The 22,928-nt window shown below is 31.8% G+C and overlaps 1 protein-coding gene across 1 annotated transcript in view; it reads right to left on the minus strand.

The window, feature by feature from the left end:
- Positions 1–3,033: 3,033 nt before the first annotated feature.
- LOC118195082 (basic phospholipase A2 caudoxin-like) overlaps positions 3,034–22,928 on the minus strand; it is a 31,069-nt gene continuing 11,174 nt past the window's right edge. Inside the window, exons 2-4 of the mRNA XM_035366316.2 lie at positions 16,788–16,965; positions 9,204–9,313; positions 3,034–6,058 (exon numbers count right to left, since the gene is read on the minus strand). Of these exons, the coding sequence (XP_035222207.1) occupies positions 5,889–6,058; positions 9,204–9,313; positions 16,788–16,965 (458 nt within the window). The 3' untranslated portion in view covers positions 3,034–5,888. The remainder of the gene's footprint in view (positions 6,059–9,203; positions 9,314–16,787; positions 16,966–22,928) is intronic.

Below are 22,928 nucleotides of genomic sequence, written 5' to 3' on the forward strand. Positions count from 1 at the left end.
TGCTGTAGAAAGTTGTCTTTCAAATGCTATCCTACAAAGGAATAGATTTTAAAAAAAATTCCATTGATCTTCGAAAAAATTCTTTTTTGAAAAAAAAAAAAAAAAAAAAATCTATTGATCAATACTTTTCACGACAATATGTATAGAAGTGCTCGTTAGTCTATTAATATCATAAACCTTTTTCTAAACTCATATTCTATTTATAGTTAAGTACAACTGCAAGTATCTCACTCTTCAATTCGTTTAAGTTTCATTAATATGAACAGTTTTAAAATGTAATACCGTAGTCAAATTTTGTAGGTACGGAATCCAAATATTTTATATTTTATTTTTTATAAACGAGTATAAAATTTTTCTAAATACATCTATAGGGATTGGGAAAACAAATTAAATATTAGATTTTGAAACTTTTAAAAATTAACATTTTAAATTAAAAAATGCCAAAATATGAATATTTGCATCATTTGAAGCATTTTTATAATGTAAAATACTGGTCTACGACCGAGGGTTGCCACGATAAAAAAAGGCATTTTATTTATCCAGTGTGTGAATTAAATCTACCGTACATACCGTACTTACTTGTACAAATACTTGGACATCTATCGTACGGACTGTACGAATTTTTCGAATAAGAAATAGAGGGAAAGTAATTAATTTGTTTTTATAAAAAAATCCTATAAATTGCTATTATTGTAACACCGTTTAACATTAAAATTCAAATATAGTACGTATAATATGTAATATATACTGTATATAAGTGCATTTCCACACTTCCAGATCGAAAGCAATTTTTCAGTACGATCCAACATCTCTTATCTTTGGTAAAATTAAAAAATTCATTTACTCATGCGTGAAAGATATAATTTCTTTTGATGCATTTTTGCTTTTAATTTTATATTTTTAAAATTAACGACTAAAATAACACATGCAAAATTTTACATATTTTAAATATAGCAGGAGAATTTGAAAGTAGGGACCTAGGACTTATCCCCTTTTGCCCGCATGGGAAACAAGCCTCGTCCGTAGAAGTAATGTATGTACCAGCGTGTCCCATAAATATTGACACAAACTTAAAGAGCAGACAGGGCACATGAAAAAGGTTGAGAATTGCATAGCAATTCATGATCGAAATCGTCATGGGAAAGTGGTTTAGAACTGCGAGAAATGAAGGGATACAAGGCAGAGATTACCAGAAGCATTTACTGCTAACAAATATAGCATAATATTGTAGTAGATGATAACATTTCAAAATATTACAAATATGTTCAAAGTTTTCCCCATTACAAGAGATGCATGCGTTACACTACAGACTATGGATTGACGGACACGGTCAAAAACACCTGCATTTGCTTGGATATTTGCAGCAGGGCAGACGATTCTTGCAACTAGATCCATTTCAAACTAGACAAGTCCATAATAGGAAGGTACTCCTATTACTTCCTTGTACGAAGTAAAAAGGAAGTATTGTAATCGCGAAAAGTTTCAGGCAGCATATTTCAACGAAAATATCCATTTTGACCGCTATCGAATGCAATTTAACGATGTTTTTGCGTGATATCTGTACGTAAGGACAGGATAAAATACTCTTTTCCTTCAAAAAAAAAAAAAAAAATTATAAAACTGCTTTAAAATTAATTCTGAAGAGAATTTTTCGTGGCGTCTGTACGAACGTATGTTACGTACGTGCGTACGTACGTATCTCGCATAACTCAAAAACGAGTAGCCTCAGAACGTTGAAATTTTGTATATAGGACTGCTATAACATGTAGATGTGCACCTCGTATTTTGGTTGCAATCGGCAGCACCAAACGTATATAAATATATTTATATATATATCCACTCTGTTACCCGGCTCAGTGATCTCAGTTTCTTTACTCTTATATGTTTGTAAATTGTACATTTTTTGCTTTAAAAATGATTGAATTATGTTGTTTTTATCTTCCGGTTAAGGATTTTATGCCTTTAGTAAATCTGTGTGCAATATTTTTTGAATTATCAGAAATTTTAAAGTTGTTTAATTGCCGCTAAGCCTGTTTTTAATGGCGGCCATTGATGTTTACATTTGAAACAGGAGACTAGTGGATTTGTTGCCAATCTAGAGAAACTTAGCAAACGCAACAACAAAAATAATGCATTCATTTATTATTGCCAATTAAATCATGCTTAATTCTTTCTGGAATTTTTTCGAGGAAATAAGCGTTTGAGATTTACTTCGTAATTTTTAATAGAGATATTTTGAGTTTTTATGTATTTTTGCCTTCTCGCGAAGTGAGAACTGAATTAATTAAATGAGAAATACTCAATCGTCTGTGAAAAAGTTTCTTTTTTTGTTTGCTTAATTTCTTTTATACATAGTTCTAGCTTTATTATAGTATTTGAATAGAACATGTGGCAACGATTAGATAATTCTTTAAATGATATACATTTTGTGCATTCTGAGTTATAATATGAATGAAATATAATACTGTTAAGTAAACCTAGCGCCAGAGTGTCGTTATGGTAAACAAAGTGAATTTTAAAGAATGCATTTATTCTATTGTGGTTTATGCGCTCTCGACGAAGTAGGTTTAATTCAATATGATAAGTTTAAATAAAATGCAAGATAAAATGCATATATTTAATATTCCGTACAAGGAAGTCATGTGGTGTACACATCAGATTATTATTTTTTAAAATCTGAACATATGCCCGAAAATACGATAATATTTAACGATATAGTGGTATAATAAAAAAATGTATTACTAAATGGGCTCGAGAAAATTCAGTTGTTATTTAATTGTTATTACAGCACGAAACTGAAAGCTTCTAGGTATTACAAATAAAGTGAATGTGTAATATGAGTAATACTTATACAACTTCATTATAACAAAAGAGAGCTGCAAACTGAGATTTCTATTTCAAACGGAAGGAAAAGGAAGATAATCCATGGATCAGATTAATTTCTTTTTCGTTAAAAATTGCACTGACATTTAGTAATAATGAACTTATAAATAATGACTGCATGATTAATTTTTTATATAATTAAAAAACAAGCGTAGTTAAAAAAAACTTTTATTCATATTTGCCAAAATACATTTCATGTTTTTATTATTATATACAATTATGCACAGAAAGAAAAACACGCTTTGGTCTTTGTGAAAAATTAGTTTTAAATCTCGTACTTTATGTGTTTACTTATACATATATATATGGTTAACGTCTATAGACCAATTATTAGTCCAAAGCGGCTTTGGCCCTGAAGGACTATTGTTTCGTTTTGCGGTTTTGCATTGGTTCACTGTAAATGTCCGTTTCACTTTTCGAACTGTTGCCACCAAATGTTAGAGTTATGCATTATATTTGAGTAAATTAAATAATGAAAATTCTGCATAAATGTGTGTATATTGTGATAAAACAACGCATTGTGATAAAACAACGGTACATAGAGCATCGAATTTTGAATGACTTAATCCTCCTACGAATATAGGCATGTGGAAGCCCAAATTTGAAATTTGGAATTTGTTTTATCATCCATTTCATATTTTGTAAAACTTTAACAAATTTTTGATTAACAAACTCAAGGATTTCAAAGCGAGCAATGGCAACGTTGTACAGAAAAAAACAATTTTATCTCCAGCGTGCGAGACTCTTGTATCGGAAATTCTAAAGATATGCTCAATTTAAAGCTATTTTGCGATATTGCTGTTGAACTGAATTTTATAGTTTAAATATAAAACGTGATATTCAATAAATAAATGTAACACACAAAATGTAAAAAAAAAAAAAAAAAAAAAAAAAAAAAACCTTTTAGACGTAATTTAAAATGTAAAACCTTTCAGATTTTTTATTTTTTTTTTTTATTTCGTTTTTCATGTGTGCAAGTATTATGTCACGTTAACCTCATCGCTGTCCATTCGTTTTCACTTTCCTGCATTAATCCTTCATTTTGCTTTGTGAATTGTCAGTTCACAGTCATAAGTTCTTCCCATTTATCTTCCAAAGCTGTATCGAAGCATTGATCGTCAACAGTATAGCAGCCCAAGTGTAGTACTTGTAAAGTTAATTTAAATATAAATGTTATTTGTAAATGCTGTTCCCATACTTTTCCGTAGAAAAGAGTTTGATTAATATTTATTTTATCAGTACTACTATTAATGCTGTTCTTAAAATGGCATATTATGTAACTCGGGTTTCTTAAACACTTTAGATACGAATTCGAAACCGCAGAAAAGAGAAAATCCGGAAGTGATGATGCTATGTTTACTCAAAATCTCCAAAATGTTTTTGAACTGAAATTAAGTAATGAGATAGCCGGGTATATAATTACGTAGCTGAATAGTTAGGTTTGAATGAACTAGTTTTCAAACTTTACTTAGATTTAGATTTTTACTTTTTTAATAAAATGGTTTCTCGCTCCGAATTAAATCATTAGTTACTTCTAAAGCAGGCATATAAATCTGTTATTGATTTTTTTAAATCCTCTAAATGATTCACTTTTTTAATTCGAAAATAAGTACAGTGGAACTTCGGTTATACTCCATTAATCTGTTCCAGGCTCTTGGACATCTACCGTACGGACTGTACGAATTTTTCGAATAAAAAATAGAGGGAAAGTAATTAATCTGTTTTTATAAAAAAATCCTATAAATTGCTATTATTGTAACACTGTTTAACATTAAAATTCAAATATAGTACGTATAATATGTAATATATACTGTATATAAGTGCATTTCCACACTTCCAGATCGAAAGCAATTTTTCAGTACGATCCAACATCTCTTATCTTTGGTAATCGATTTCCCCTCTTTCTCGACGTTAGCTCGTCTTTGTTTTCCATAATCGTCGACAACCATTGTACTCGGCATAACATACGCAGTAGCCAAGCCCCAGATATGCATGCTATCTTCATACTTTTCACCAATGTTTTTTTCACATCCATGGCGATCCTAATAATTTTCTTCGTTGCTTAACTCTTCTCATTGAGTTTCTTAAAACTCATTGTTAATTAATTTAAAAAATATTAACGTGATAAGACACAAAAATCAGTTGAAAATAGAGAGTTATAATGGGAGGGGGGCTTTTTAGTGAATAATTGCAACAGGCCTACTGACGCTCATGGGCAAATGTAGCATTGTTTCGAAAGAGCCAAGAAAATGCAGGACCCGCAGTCGTGACTCATCGAACTTGTGTCGTATAGCAAACAGATATTTTCGTATCCAAACAGGATGTGTAGAAGTTGCACATATTTCAAAGCGGACGTATACGGAGGTACCCCTGCATTTATCTTTAAAATATTCGTATTTACCAATATCCTTTACTAATCGACATCCATATAAACATCGTTAGAACTCAGCACAAAATTATTTTAGTATAATCAAACAAACGCGAATTCTTATTCTTATTGTAAGGAATATTGTGGTTCAATACTTTTACAAAAGAGTTTTCAAAATAATGTGCCTGTACCGATATACTTTATTATTCGTCGAAGTTTCGAAATGGTCATCCTGAAAGAAAAGATGAAATGACTGTTGGGATTACAAATAAACGTGTGATAATGACTCTTGATATTTTATAGAGACATTTTACATAATGCAAGGATGACCGAGGAGAAATATTCTTATATTTATATGGTAAAAAGTGACTTCGATCATATTATGAAGACAGCTTTCTTCTAAATTTAAGCTGTTTGTCAAGTGAGAAAAGGGAGGTTCGTTTTCATTCTGACTTTTGATTACAGGACTGTACGAGTAAGTTTCTTTTTCATGTTCATGCTTCTTTCACTGCAACGATATTAATTACAGCCACTGTTTAAAGGCATGACGCTTTGACAAGTTTTTGTTCAAATGTCCATACTGGATTCAGATGATGCATTGTACTAGAGCATGGCTTTTCTCTGATGACAATTTTCTTCACGTGAGTGATGCAAGCATGTTCGAAATAGCGATTATTGGATTGGACCAACACACTGCTTTTCTTTGCGGACAGGAGAAATGACTGACGCACTTAGCAAAAATACGATCGCATTCACACAGTTGGAAGGCACATCGGTTGTAAGCTTCACTGGCATAGTTTCCACCCTCTGCAAGAAATAAAAAAGTTGCAGTATGAAAACTATAGGTTACAGTTTAACATTTCTAGAAGTTGAAGATTAAAGTTTAAAAAAATTAAAATATTTAGAAATTAAAAAATATAAAAATTATAAAATAAAGGAAATGCAATCTGGTGTTTATATGAGGATTTCCAAATATTACTTAAAACAATTTTAAGCTAAACATTTGGTATAGGCCTGCTAATTTGCAAATTAATCCTCTAGAATTATAAGTAGTAGAACACTAAATTCATATATTTAAAATATGCTGCGCAAAGTAGCAATGCCAAATGGTGGAGGGAGAACTGCTTGCTCCGTTATTATGTCTTATAGAAAAGGATTTGTGTATCCCCATGCGGAGATTTTTGCATTAAGAAATCCTAATTATTCAAGGTGTATTTGCTGTTTTTTTTCCAATGATCGCTTGCTCACAATTTAACTAGCTTTGTCTTCAAGAGAGATGCCTAGAAACGAATGCAAGAAAAGAAGCTCGAAAACTAATTATTAGGTTTGGCGTTAATTTATGTGTTAAACATAACCTCATAAGTTCTAAAGTAGTTTATCAAAATTTTTAACTAACACAAATTCTGAAAAACCAAACCATTATTGAATGCGACAATTATAGCACATTTCAATGAATCACAGTCGAGAAAGGAAGTCCAATACTAATGCTTAATATTACTCTAGTGAATTTGTTTTCATATGGACAAATATGGATATTCAATGCGCCAATCATTTAAAGTCGTACGCACCTAAAAATGACCAAAACGTTTAAAGGTACAAATCTGTACGGACATGAATCCTGACTACTACTTCTCGAGCACCTTTAATGCAGTCACTAATTACTAAATTATAAACTATACCTTGATAAAATGTATTTTCTTTTATACGATGATTATTGGAACATAGAAAATAAAAATAAATCATACGATCATCTGTTCCTTCTGGACAATTATTCTCACAGGGAATATAAGACAGAAGATGATTTTGCTAATGAGAAGTTTGCCACTTTAATAGAAATGTACATCATCTTTGATCCCGCTACAGCTAATTTAAAAATAATTTTATTTATTTTTCACTTTTAGATAAGCTGGCAACAGAAATAGGAATAAAGGGTTTAGATGTTTGTCTTATTTTGATTTTATCTGTTCCTAGATATCCGTGTTGTAAAACAGAGATAATTATCGGCTTTCTAGGAATATCCCCTCAAAAAAAGAAAGAGTAGAAGGTGAAAAATGTGGAAGGAGAAAGCAGTTCGTTAATCTGGTCGCATCAATCATTCTAACTGTAAATGAAAGGAGATCTCCAAAAGTGGAAATTGTGAGGAAGATAAGAGTAAGGATTAGAAAGTTCATCTGCAGAATAGGAAATTCTGTGATAAAAAACAACGTTAATTCTCAATATAAGATTGGATATTCTTAACACTAGCTATTTGACAAGAGAACATGTACAATCCCGAGGTTATTTCATAGAATAGAAGTTATTGAAGAGCAGCCTATATTTAGCAAGCATGGGACGCATCCTAAAAATTCGCGAATCTTTAACGTATAAAAATATTGCAAAAATACTTAATAATTTTAATAAAAATGTCATTTGAAATCTGCATTAAATTAAAAGCAAGTTTAGAATACAATTTTAAAAATAGAGACGCATTTATTACGAAGATAGAAGTAAAATTTAGCAAATAACTTTAATTATATAATTTAATTTTATATTACATCAATTTTATTAGTCCTATAATATTTCAATTACTATTATTGAAATATTAATGTAAAATTTTATTAGTTAGCAATATTTAAAATGTTTGAAACTTGAGATACATTTTCTTAGTATAATTTGATAAGAAAGTATTTGATTAACAGTTCGGAGTTTGACACTTTCCTCGAAGCTTTTTATATTAGTGGATACGCAAACAGAAAAGGATTATTTTAAAAGTTAACATAGCTAAATGCTTAATATGAAATGCTAAGTTTTCATTTTCTAATAAGAAAATTTACGAAAATCCCAAGCGGTTTTATTTTAAGAGTTCATAAATGAACTCAACACTTTCAGGACATCTTTAAAAAAACTCTAATGGAGATTTTTTATTTAAGAAAATCAACCTTCAAATTTAAAATTTATCACCTCTTCCTTTCTACCGGGGATATGGGTGAGTAGTTCTACCTGAGATTGGTACCGATGGTGGTGTGATTAACAATGCTTGAGAGAGTTTCCTCAAATTTTGTTGACTTTCCAGTATTTAAAGAAATTCTCAAATCATAGCAGCGCTTTTTTCCTCTTCAGAAAGTAAACTGCAAAAATTTGCTCACTGCTGGTAGTTGGTATTATCAACTGAGAATAATAACTGTGCTTGCTATGATCTTAATTATATTCCTTTAGTGATATTTGAGTGGCATTTCCTGTTCTCTAATCCCGGCAGATTACTGACATTTGTTAATAATGACTGAATCTTTCAACTGATAGAAAAATAGAACCATATGCACGAAACGGCGTTTATATACCATGATATGAGTTGCCTTTGAACATCCAAGACGTACTAGTAGTAGATTAGCTTTCCACAGCACATATTACTAGAAAATTTAAGCAGATAAGTAGCGGATTTATGATGTAGATATATGAAGTTTACGTAAGGATTACTTTAATTTCTGTTTTGAAAAATAAGCTACATTTTTTAAAAAAGGCAACAGATACAATAACCAAAAATTAGCGTAAATTTGATGAAGACAACAGTTTGATTAGAAAAAATGCATTGTAAACAAATAATTTGGAACCAAATTTTCATAAATTTTAGCTTTAGATTACCAATCCCAGTTCCTTTTTTCTGTAATATGTTTTTGAAAAATGACATACATAAGTAAAATGCAGTAATAAATATTTGAATTTAGTTATTTTTAGACTTGTGTCAGTTGCTAGACATAAGTTTCCAGTACAGGATCTATAAAACCATGCGCATCATTTACAAGAACAAGAACTCTGGTTTAGTATATAACAAAACCAAGCTTTTAGACAGACTGTAGAAACTTTGTCTTAATCCTGTAAGTATATTTTTTGAAAGAAGGTCCATCATGTGGCTAATGATAAGTCATTAGTGTCTGCCACAAGTTTCATTTAAGAAGGATAGGAAGTGCATCCTTACTACATTGAGCGTAACCAGGCCTCCTGCATAGCCAAGCGTATCGAAGTACGTAGAGCATGAAAGGCGGACAACTCAAGCGAGCATAGCACCAGTCGTGGCTTAAGCAGCAACTAAAATGAAAAGAGAATTTATAGTAATTCTGCGAATATAAATATCATACACAAAGAATTAAAATTATATATTTTAAGAACATATTTCCTTAAAGAACCAAATATGCATACTATTTATGAATGACAGTGAAAAATATGACTTTCATGCATTGTTGTTCTACTTAGAATTACCATAAATTAAATAACTGGATTATTTATGATTTACGTAATTTATATTAAAATTGAAGTACACCTTAGAAGAAACCAGAATATATGCAGCAGGAGTATTATTCATAATTTCACTTACACCGAAAGCAAATATCTAACTTTATTATTTAATTTAAAAGTATTGTAATATGTATAATTAGAGAGTTAATTGCAATTGAAATAATTACTTAGATTATTGTAATTTGAATTATTATGTAATAAATGTAATAAGTCATTTAATTAAATCATAATTATAGTTTATAATTTAAATAATTAGAATTATAATTTTTTTAAAAGGTAAAAGTAATCCCACGCTTAAACCAATAGCATAGTAATTTCAGCTTTAATTTTTTTCATTGAAATATTCATGATTAGTGGTACATGAGTAAGTTTGATTTTTTTATTTGGTCTCAAGATGAAATGAAAACTTCTCACTGGTATTCGAGAGACAGGTAATTCTTGCCTACTTTCTCAAGAAAACCATGAAAATCTGAATTTATTTATTAAGTATTTCAATTCATTCAAAGCCCAATAGTTGAACAGTCTGACTGCATGCAAAATTTGTTTTATTTCCCATGTATAAAATTAACACGAATATAGTTAACTTTAAAAAGTCTTCTAAAAGAAGTATCTAGTGTATGGCAGACAGTCTTGAAATGTATAATCCTGCTAAGTTATACATTTAACCTAATTTTGCTCAGGATCAAATAATTCTAATCGTTTTTCTCATAAATTCACGAAGCTTTTTCACTTTAAATTGAAACTAAAGCTAAAATTTACCAATAACTAAAATTTAATTTATAACACAGGGTGTTTATAAAGTCTCGGACCCATTTTGATGTTTTATAACTCACAAAATAATAAAGATAGATTAAAATTAATAACATAAATGGTTGGATAGACTCAAAAAGTTTCATGACCCTTGTCAATAAACTTCCCCTTCGTCGCGCGGAGAATATCAAGTCGATATTCAATTTCACACCAGGTACCGGCAAGCATGTCGCCATCCACTGAGGCTATTGCTGTTGTAATTCTGGCTTTTAGGTCATCAATGTTCGACACTCTTATCCTGTAAACGTTATCCTTTACAAATCCCCAAAGGAAAACGTCCAGCGGCGTTATATCAGGTGATCTGGGTGGCCAGGGAATTGGACCTCCTCGCCCAATCCATCTTCCTGTAAAATGGTCATTCAAAGAACTACGAACGATGGTACCCCAATGAAGGTGGTGCACCATCTTGTTGCAAAAAGACATATGGCTGAAACTCTTCTAGTTGTGGAAATACGAAGTTTTCCAACATGTGTAAGTATACGACTGACGAGATCGTTTTTTCTGTAAAAAAGAAAGGCCCAATGAATCGGTCGTGCATTAATCCACACCACACATTAACCTTTGGGGAATCCCTTTGTGCCCCGGTATTCATGGGGGTTTTCAGATCCCCATATGCGCACATTAAAAGAGAGAAAAATGCAATTAATAAGCAGACGATATTTAGAAAAGTACAGATATTTAGACTGGAAAATGAAATTATCTGAAATTAACCACACGCGCAGACGATATTTACAAAAGTAAAGATATTCAAACCTGAAAAGGAAAATATATAAGTTATTCCATCAATAAATGCCATAAGTTTGTTTATATCTTCATTATTTTATGAGTTATTAAACATCAAAATGGGTCCGGGACTTTATAAACACCCTGTATTTTTCTACTAAATGTTAATTATTAACTTTTTAAAATATCGAGGGAATTTAAGTATTCTTATAATTTATCTTGAAAAAGTTTACCATTAATAGAGAGAGAGCATGACTTCGGAAATACCAGCTTAACACAAATTCTGCACTATTACTGTGAATATGTTTAAAAACGCTGGAGCGTGGTATTTAGAAATGAAGTATGAAAATGGGATTTAAATTTTTAAGCAACATTCATAGTATTCAAGATTTTCCATTTAGGACAAGAATCGGTGGTATGTTTAGAAGCATACAGAAAGAAACCCGAATTTATACTAATAGCTCTAGTTAAATAGAACATTCTTTCGTCGGCATGGTGATTACCGAAGGTAAGTTCATGTTGACAGATTCGAGTTCGAATTTAGGGTTATCGGTAAACATATGCTAGTGCAGGAGTTTTGTTGTTTGAAGCTATTAAGAAACCCTTAATCTTCTATGGTCTCGAGAAATTAGTGGTGATGGAATGGTGAGACTTTAGGATTGGAGAGGATGGTAAGGTTTATTTTCACGAATATTCACGGAAGTATTTTTCACGAATTATATTCACGGTCTGTGATCAATGACAGTTACAAATGTTCCAATAATGACTATTCATCATTGCCTGTTCATATGGTTTAATGAGAACTCGTTGGATAAGCAACAGCAATAATTAGAAGAAATATACTATTGCCATATCATTGTATATCGTTACAGAGCTGAAAAAGAGTTTATTAGTTGCCTTTCGAAGAAGATAAGAAAGTATATCATAAGTAACGGTTGAAATGAAATTAATAGAGCAAAGATCCTTTAAATGGACACAAAGCCATTATCTATGAATACTATTTAAATTCGACTTAAATGGAAATGTGGCCGTCTGCTTATTTCAGTAATAATGGTTTCAGCTTCAGTGACTTTCGCATCTAAAAACTGAATCACTAAATTCCTTTCACAGGCAGCGAAATCGGTTGACAAATTTTTACTGAAAGTTATAATATAATCTGACTTTCTAGTATTCCACAGAATTAACAATTCCATTAGTATATTAGCCTAAACTGTCTTCCAGAATATAGTGAGTTAACTAGTTGTTAAATTTAAAATGACCCTTCCATTATTGTGAGATGATATGCCCAGAATATCATAAAAATAAACCTGTTATGTTGTGATTTATATCACTTGTCTGAGAGTAGCATAATAATTATCCCACGAAATTTATCGTGGCATGGAGTGCAAAACTGCAGCTGTAGTTGGCAAGAGCCTTGAGCGCAATACAGGTGATATTACACCTTTGCTCAGTTCCGTCCCCAGTTCTGATTGACAGCACCCCCCCCCCGGGGAGGCGGAATAATAAACCTAATAAACATCCTAAAATTAAAAGTAGAAGCTATCAAATCGGCAGCTCAGCCATTAATTACAAGAGTAAAAAGTTTTGAAAATGCTGTATTTTTCAAACTTTACGGCAGCAGCTCAAGTAATTTCTTTACAATGATATGTAGATTCAAACTGATTTTAAGAAGTAATACTCTGTTTTGAAATTCTTAAAACTAGACACAAGACAACTGATCTTTTGTTAGTGCTTTCCTCCAATGGTTTGTTTAGTAATTAGGTAGCTGATTTTTTAACAAAAAGAGAGAAGGAAATAATGTAATATCATTTTCGACTATAGCGAGACTTACTGTGTAAGAATGATGGAACTAAATTAAATCAAAAAATTAAAAAAAAAAAAAAAAAAAAAAAAATCTGAAATCTTTCAGATTTTCTGTTACGCCTAAAGGGGCGTTTTTTTTTCCCCTTCATTAACACACACATAGACGTTTCGTGAGTATTTGGGATAATATCCCTTTGGGCTAAAATGTATTTTAAACCAGTATATCTGTAGAATTTCCGGTAGACAATCTCGCGCTCTGGAGATAATTTTTTTTTTTTTTTTTTTTTTTTTGCATACAGTGTTCATATCGCTCGCTTTATCCCTGAGTTTGTTAATAAAAAATTCGTTAAAGTTTTAAAAAATAGGAAATAGATAGTATAGATAGTAAACCAAATTCGAAATTCCTGATTCGGGTTTCCAAGTGCACAGTTTTGGGTTCACTACGTTATTCAATATCTGATGGCTCTAGGTATTGTTGGCGTTTCACAGTGCGGGAAACATATATAACAATCATGCAGCTTCCTTATTATTTAATTCTTTTAAATATAATACAGGACGATAATATTTGGTTGCAACGATTTGAAAAGTGAAACGGACATTTACAGTAAACCGACGTACATGCCGTTTCGAAATTTATAGCCCTTCTGGGATAAAGCCCTTTTGGGTTAAAAACTGGAGACTATGAAATTCCTGTAGTTTCCCAAAAGGATACAGCTTTCCTTTTAAAAAGCGTAAATGAATGTTTAGTAAGTTACACATATTTGGATATCTTTCTAGTCAAAACTGTATAACGCGTAATGCCAATGCTAAGGATATCAAAAACATTGAAACCTATCTATCTTTAGCGGGAAATAATTTTGAAATATAATGGTGTACCAGACAGACTCAGACTGTACAGACATGTTTTTTTAAACTACTTCTAATTTTAAATTGAATGTTTTAAAGACTTTTCAATGTTTTTGTTGCTGTCAGCATTTTTTAAAATTTTTCTAAAATTTTGTGTGTTTCTAATTATTTTTTAATGTTTGTAATTCTGTTTATTTGTTTCTGCACTCGAGTAAATGATACTAGATTAACAACGTATGCAGGAAAAAAAAACGTTACAGTGTCATTAATATAATTGTAACTGAGCCTTTCATTGGCTGCTTAAAAGTGCATGAATGAGGCTGTTGTTTCTTCTTAAATTTTAGAGGTTACTGAATTGATTTTAAAATCAAATTTAAAATTACTTGCAGGATTTCCGTTACTACATCACATTTCCCAGATACGACTGTTGTTTTTCCATTTTTCAATGATGCCGATTTTGGGATTATATTTCTACTCCAGGGCACACCTTGATATCTTTGTTGTTCCCATGGTACACCTGGCGATTGTTTTGTCATGAGGAAAGAAAATTTTAACTGATATTAATATATCTAGAGAAATACCGCCCATTGTCAGAAATCAGTAATCTTATTTTATTGTAATGATTTAAATCTATTTTAATTCACTGGCATTATTAAAAATAATTATTTGTGTCATTATTCAAATGAAATGCATTCTTATGATTTAAGTGAAGAAACATAGCATAAATAAGATAAAAAATTAGCAATGCATTCCTTGACTCTTCCCGATTTCATTATGTTTATCATAAGTAAGATTCACTCCTTTGAGCAAAATATTCTGTTTAAAGTATACAATAAATTTTGCTTGTATTATACCTATCCAATATTTTCTGTCATTTTAATTTTGAGAAAGTTTTGACTTAAATTATATTTTAATTGTAATATAAAAAAAAACTTATTATTAGATATACAAAAGCTGACTAGAAGATACAACTGAATTTTATTCCAGAAATTCTAGAACATCATAATTTCCTCAAGTGAAAAATAAAAAAAAAATTCATTATGGCCAAAGGAAAACTTCTAATCATTGGAAACAGAGACGAGTCTGAGGAGAGGGAGATCGAGGACACAGATAAAATAATCGAAATTAAATCTCTGGTAGTGACGTTCGTGGGGGTGAGGGCCAGTTCATGGTGAAATCATGTGACCGATTTTGGAATTCAGCTTATCCTATTTCAAGCATGCAATCAAAACGTGATAAGAAGTTTAGAGGTCTGGAATATTTTGCTTCCGTGATGAAGTTGCTTCAGGGCCATGCGCTTTTAGAATGATTAGAAATTGCAGAATAAGCAGTGAGGGAATATAAGATTGTATAGCTGCAAAGATACTGAAATCCCTCTTCCGAAATAAAGGCCACGTTTTTTTTGTAGTCTTTTGTAAGAAAATAATGACATTTACAATTTATAAGTCGATAAGTCCGATGATTAGAGAGCCAAACATTTATTGATTGAACGCTGGGCGTTAAAAGGCGATCAGATAACTCGCGAATAGGGAAAAAAAACATTTTCATCGAAAACGGCAAACATGATATAGGAGAAAAAGACGCTCGAAAAACATGGTTAGCAGAAAGAAATAAAAATTACTTGTTGGAATTTTTTCACCCAGAATATTTGTAGCGTTTTATGTTTACTAACAAGTTATTTTATTATTTTTGCCCTCTTCTGTGTGGAGTTACTGTACTGAGTGGTTAAGGTAGGACGATTAGTCTCACTGTCTTCGCAGATCCAGAGATTAGCATTTTCAGTTGTCAGGTTTCGCACTTATTTCAGTAAAAGGTATTCATTACAGCGATGATTCATTTATAGTACCTTCTAAATTTTCTAATGTATATACCGTATTTATGCGAATCTAATGCGCCATCGAATCTAATGCGCATCCCCATTTTAAAACTTTAAATAATAAAAAAAAAACTGTTTGTCGGCGAATGTAATGCGCATCAATGATATGAGGAATTTATTGAATCTTATTTTATACAACAATGGATTTGTATATAAACTATCAATTAATGGTATGATAATTTTATTTAAATTTAGATACCATATTTTATACAACAATGGATTTATACATAAAGCAGTAGAACATAGAATTAACCTATTAGTGGGCAATTGTTATGTGAAACAAACACTGTTAATTACCACTACCGTATATACGGTATCTATCGTAAAATATGAACATGAAATAAATCGTAACATTTCTATCTAGCTAACAGTTTCTACAATTAGTGATTAATAGTAAACGTCTTTATTCACTGTTTTCATCACTGGAATCCTCGCAGCTCTTTTCGTCAGACGCAGATTCATTTCTTCTTTCCTCCTCATCATCATCAGCATCGTCATCCTCGGCGTTCTAGAGCTCGTCATCTTCACTGCCATTCAATGAATTTGAAATGCAGCATTTCTTGAAAGATTTCACAATCTTTGGTGCTTCGATGCTTTTCCAGGCAGCAGAAACTCAGTGCAACAATGTGCGGTGCAGCACGCTTAATTTTACCTGTCGGGGTCAATTCACGGTCATCGGCGAACTTTGCACTCGAATCTAATGCGCACCCCAATTTTGAATACTACATTTGGCCAAAAACGATGCGCATTAGATTCGCGTAAATACGGTATTAATAATTTCTTATCGGTTTTCAAAATGAACGATTTGTGTAAATTTGCAAATTGTCCAAGTCCTCGGGCATTTTACATGTGACAGAACAAGTTTGCCTATCCCCGTCTTAAGCTTTAGGAAGAACTCCTGTGGGATGGATCCGAAAGCTCTTCCCCTTCTTCAGCTTCCCAAAAGGACTTTCAGTAAAACATTATTTTAAATTCTTTCGAGGTGCAATGTCACTACACACGTATAAACATCCTTGCTTTTCCCGGGTTTCGAATCTGGTCCAAGGGTTATGATAGCAGATCTCGTACCACCAAGATAAGACGGCGGCTGGTCGCAGAGATATAATCTATGTATACTTTTAACGAACGTACACTGAACTTTATTATTTAAGACTGGAATTAATATCGACAGTTATAACACTTATTCTAAAGCTAATTTCGAAAACTCACCTGTCTATAACGTCCACTGGTTTTCCGGCGCCTTTGAAGCCACAGAAACAACCGTATCTTTTGTACCGCAGAGGATCACAGCCAGTCTGACAGCGAATCATGTGTCCAAGTTGGAAAACGCTCCGTGTTTCTTCCGATTCTGATAAGTATCGCATGTTTGGCCAACTCGAATTCCAGCCTAAAATATAATATTATGTCAATTTAAATCTATTTAAATAATTAACGGTTTTCATTATGCGTTGAAATATTCTCAGGATGTTAGACGACCAGTTGCGATTAATATTCCCTTTCTCTACAGTCATCTAATTCCCAGTAAGTTTGTAAAAACTGGTCCTCTTCTATACAATTTCTAAATATTGTTTAAAAAACTGTTGAAATTTTTTTCGGTCACATGTACCTGAATAAAAGTGCTTATAACTAAATATACATTAATATAATCCAACAGTCAAGGAAATACTTTTTCCAGTAAAAGATTTCGACATGAATCTGTTTAGTGTGTCTGACACACGAGCTTCAGTTTGCATCCTTTTTTAAATAGATCGTCGTAGAATTCGAATCAGATATACACTCGTTTAAAAGAGTGAAGCACCAAACGGAAACTGCAGATAACTCAAAAAATATGGACGAAACTTAAAAATATTTATCATATGTATTATAACTTAAAACACAAAATAATATTACTGTCATTTTACGATCTAGAAAGGAAGATAAAATTTTCAAAATTCGCACAAACAAATTAAATATATAAAATCTTCTCAACGATGAGTATGGTCACACAGAATTGTAATATAGGCCTGACAGTGATGTCTCATGCTATGCATGATGTTGTAAATAAGCTGCATGGGTAACAATACCCATTGATAAAGTAATGCTGTTCTAATCCCATCTAGGGTTTAGGGAGGGGATTGAAAATCAGCAACACGCTTACGAGAGCATTCTGCCTTCTCTTTTATACTATAGTTCCTTCTTCAAGGAACTATAGTCTGGAGGACGATTGGAGTATGAAGATATCGCGAACTGTGGAAGAATACGGGCGAACAGTATGATCCAGTATGTTGTCCCTGTACCTGAGAGAATTTGGAGTTTCATGTAGCAACACATACAAGTCTGTGCTCCCACCTGAGGATACTCTTCTCCATACAAGAACATTACCTATTGCATAAGTTTCCCTTTCCCGTTTGTTAGACGGAATCTAAAGTGTTTGCTTCTCTCCATAAGTAAACACATAGAGAATCACTCTGTAAAACAAAGTGGGACTCATCAGTGAACAGAACAGACCTCCACAGATTTTAGTTCCGTTTATTTAACTACATGCCCAATTCAAACACTCCCTCCAGTGGCTTTAGGTAAGCAGGAAACGCACTGACGGTGGCTTAGTTACACAAACTTTTTTCATGCAGTTTGCTTACTGTCGTTGCTTATACTGTCCTTCCTGCAGCAGAAATAAGTGCGAACCTAAGCTGAGATGGAATTTCAGCCCTATTGGAACGTGCACTAAGTTTCTAATAAGGTTATCTGCAGAAACGTAATTGTTGGCCTACATTTGGTAAGTCTTCGAGAGGCTGAACCAATGGCTAGAAACTGGTTGCACAATAGACTTACCCTAGAGCAGTCCACATTTAGACATTTGCAACGCCAGACTGTTGTCGACTAGTTTGTTATCGACCTACTTCTTTCTAACGTAGTTCTGCTGCCAAATATCGCCTCGAGCTCATTTTTACTCTTTGGCTACCTGCCTTTCGTTGAACAGCGATTTCCGATAAACATAATCTGTATCGTATTTACACAAAGCGATGGTAACGCCACTCTTTTGCATAATGCTACTTGATGAAGCCTGCTTTTATTTTATCCAAATTTCAAGAATTTCGCTTTTAGGCGATTTATCGCAATTTTTCAATTTGTTGCTTAGCTTTTGAAAACCATTGTATAATATTTCGAAAATGTAGAAGCATGGCCAGATACATTTTGGCCTAATATGGAGAAACAGTCCGCCTGTTTCATGCTTATAGTATTGCAAATTAGCATTAGTTTTATTTTTGAAACATGATTATAATTTGAAACAGACGTCACTGAAATAGATTGCCTTACGTTTTTTAAACAGTCAGATTTTTAATTTTCAAAATTACAGTATGAGTGAATTAATTTCGAAAAGTTTGTGCTAATCGTCAAATTTTCTGTGATTTAGTGAAGTAGTGATATTACTTTTAGAATAAGTGTTACGAATCGGAAGAGTAAAAAGGATAACACACCTTAAATGTTATCAAACTCTACCACGAATATGTTCAGCTGTTATTTATGCTCGAGGAAAAAAGTACCCGATGATCCAGTTCGTTTCTAATGAATTATCTAAATGGTTGATGCCTTAATGTATCTATGTTTATTGAACCTAACAAGCATTATCTTCTTACAATCAGCTAAAATAATATTTTAATTAGTTCAAAAAGCCTTAATAAGCTGACATGTTTTTGTAATAAATGTGTTTTGTCTGCAGGCTCGCGGTAATCTGTGTTTACTACACTTGTTTTTATATTCTTTCCGTAAAATATACTAATAAATTAAAAGCAAAAGAAAATTTCTGAGGCTATTTTTCCTATTATTACTATAGTCTTCACACAAATGAAAAGCTCGTTTCATTATTTTAAAGATCACGGAAACCTTTTTCTATTTTTGTACTCCTCTTAAAATCAGTTTTCGACTAAGGAAAAAATGGTTATCAGAACAGAATGTTTTTTCGAATCTGGAAAAGAATATTTCAGCTTATCACAGTAAAACTTTATTGCAAATATACTTTCGTGAATGCAGAATAAGAATTGTGAAGAAATGCCTGTGTTATATATATATTTATGTTCATTAATAAGCATGTTAATTCAGAAAATGCAAAATTTTCGTTAATTTGCTGCAAAGAACTCTTTCTATTCAAAACTATTTTATCGTTTTAAAAATGATTTGAATACCTACTTAGAATTCTTAAAATTGTTGCAGCTATTTAATATGTCTGAACATTAACATTCGACATTCACCGTCACAAAATTTGGCCATAATTAATACTATTTGGAAAAAAAGGTCAGTCATCGGAATAAAATACATATATTCTCCGTTTCATGGAAGTTTACTTTAAACCGCTTAGCTTTTATAAAAGACCTTTATTAACAACGTTTTTGGTTATGAATGAAGTAAAAAACGATTTATGTCTTACGAAAAGAAGGTAAATAAGAAAATACTGTTAGTCTTAAGGAAAAGACATGCTTCAATTGAGATGAAAATTAAAGTTATGAACAATTTTTAGAACAATTTTTGAAGGATGTTTTGCTTGCCTATGAAACATTATTAAGAAAGAAAAAAGGCCTCAGTTTAAGTAGATGAAACATTCTAAAACAAATAAGGTCTCATGCTAAGTAAATGAAGCTTAGTAAGAATAAAAGGCTAAGCTTACGACAACTAAAAATATGCTTGTCTAAAGAATAGAGCATATTGTTTGTTTCAAGCCTTTCACATTAGCAGAATCAAATGACAAACCTTCATTTTCGTTATTGGGACATTTAGGCAGAAAAACTGTAGAAATAATGATCTAAACGAATGGTACTCAAACTTTATGACCAATGAAAATAAATTCAAACGACCCCAAAAAACGATTTCGCGACCCTAGTCAGAATTCGGCCTTTAGTTATATACCAATCAATTAAAATTTTTAAAAATTTTTATCCTTCCTATATTCACTATAAATTTTCGCCATCCAAATGGGGTCGCGACCCATAATTTGCAAACGGTACACATGGAGACCTAATTCTCTCCTGTATCATATTCCCATCTATCACTCCCACATCACTGAACTTTCGACCATTGCACTATATTTTATCATGAATGCATGGCAGAGTCAGAAAGAAGTATGTAAAACCATTGATACAAGCAAGGTTCATATGATTGGTACGCTCTCTGTTTTGAGAAAAATCAAATTATTTTTCCCCTTTGTAATTCTCATATATTCATTTACTAGAATACGCTTATATTTCGCTTAATATCATGTAAAAAACATTTGTGTGGTTAATACATCTAACTTAGAACAGCAAAATGTCTGCAGACTTATGATTTTGGCATGGAACGGTTGATATGTTATTTCTGTTCATTATCTGGGGTGAATAATTATCATATCGTTTTCGTTTTTAGTAGTATTTAAGATCTTTCGCGTTATTTGGTCCGATCCGAGAGTTTCCCTTACTTACGTTTATTTTTATTTAAGCATCTGAAATGATTAAAGTCTAAATTAACTGCAACTGCTTCTTTGCGTTAAGCAATGTCAGCTTAGCAAGCATATTTCAAAGGAATTTTCTGCTTTCATAATAAAAAAATTGTCAAATCACCTACGTGTGCAACACAATATATGCATTTAAAAATGTTCATGGAAGAACATAAGACTAAAAATTAAAATGCTCACGCAAGAAGATCGCAATTTACGAGTCTGCTCTTGCACGCTCTACTGCTCAGCATCTGTTAAGAATTTCCGATGCAGTCTTAAGTTTTGGATACATTTGTTTCAGTGTTTTTTCAGTTCATTATATCAATACTAAGTTTTCTTAGTAAGATATCTAAAAAATTTTTTATCTCTTTAATATTAAGCTTTTATGTGTTAACTTTATTTAAATATCACGTTCCTCCCACCTGTGCTACATAAAATTTTATTCAACAGCAAAATCACAAAATATTAAAAAAAAACATATCTTTAGAATTACCAATACACAGTCGTCTCAGATACACAGATAAAAAAATGTTTTATTCCGCACAGTGTTGCCATTACTCGCTTTCAAATCGTTGGGTTTGTTGATAAAAATTCATTAAAATTTTACGAAATATGAAATAAAAAGGAAAAAAAAATTGGAATTTAAAATTAGTCTTCTTGAGTTCATCATTCATATATTTAAAAATTTAAATTACTATAATAAGTTTGTAGTCAAACTGATTTTGAGAAGCTAAATATAAGTTCTTTTACATAAAAATAATAAATATTGCTCTCTTTTAATTTCCTTGCACGAAGTAAAGGAAATATTGTAATCGCGAAAAATTTCGCGTATCATATTTCAACAGAAATATCGCTTTTCATCACTTTCAAATCCACCTGAATAATGGTTTTGCATGACATCTTTACGTACGAACAGAATAAAGGACTCTTTTTTTTTTTCCAAAGCGAATTGTTAAATGGATTTAATATAGATTCGCAAAAGATTTTTTTCGTGAGGTTTGTACATTCACACGTACGTACATACGTGTGTATGTATATATCTCGCATAGCTAAAAAATGATTAGACGTAGAACGTTGAGATTTTTCATATGGGACTGCTATAATATCTAGTTGTGAAACTTCCTTTCTTGTTGCAATACGCAGCACCAAACGTATATATAGTATGAACACACCCCCTTATGCGGCCCGGTGAGCTAATTTGTTTCATTCTCATATGTTGGTAAACGCTTTTTGCTTTAAAAGCGATTTAATTATTTTGGTCTTACGTTCCGGTTTTATGACATTAGTTAGTCTGCATGCGCTTGCTGTGTAATTATCAACAATTTAAAAGTGCCGCTACGCCTAACGTAGAGGCTATTTGTTTACATTTTAAACTCTTAGTAGTATAGTGAATTAAGTCAGTTGGTCAACAAACTTAAGTGTCTTTTAAACTGCTATACGACTTTTTAGAGATATATAGAGATACCCGGATGTAAAAGAGTTGAGATTCTATTAGTTTTAAATAAAAAGGCATCCCTTTTGTTGAGCAATTTATAGATGAAACTGAAGGGGATATTATTTATGAAGATTATTAAAAAAGGGTTACTGGTGAAATGACAGTTGATGGCATTCAATCTTATTTGCCTTTACCACCCGAGAAACTTCTGAGATTTGGTAGTGAATTTAGAGTAAGATACGGATATTAAGAAACTTTGTTTACGTATGTTACAATAAAAAAATTTTAAAAAAAAATTTAATGATATTTCGTATCATTTTCACAATTAGGTTAATCGTGAAAATGAGACGAAATTTCATCATTCTCAACTCATATGTAAACCCACCCCAAACGTCATGAGCAAAAGCTTTGTTAAAACTTATAGGTTTATATATGGATATATATGGTATTCAAACTTTCCGAATGTTTAGAG

Source organism: Stegodyphus dumicola, chromosome 5 (assembly GCF_044657685.1).
Source record: "Stegodyphus dumicola isolate Sdum_Otavi_A_Nest chromosome 5, ASM4465768v1".
NCBI classification, from domain to species: domain Eukaryota; kingdom Metazoa; phylum Arthropoda; class Arachnida; order Araneae; family Eresidae; genus Stegodyphus; species Stegodyphus dumicola.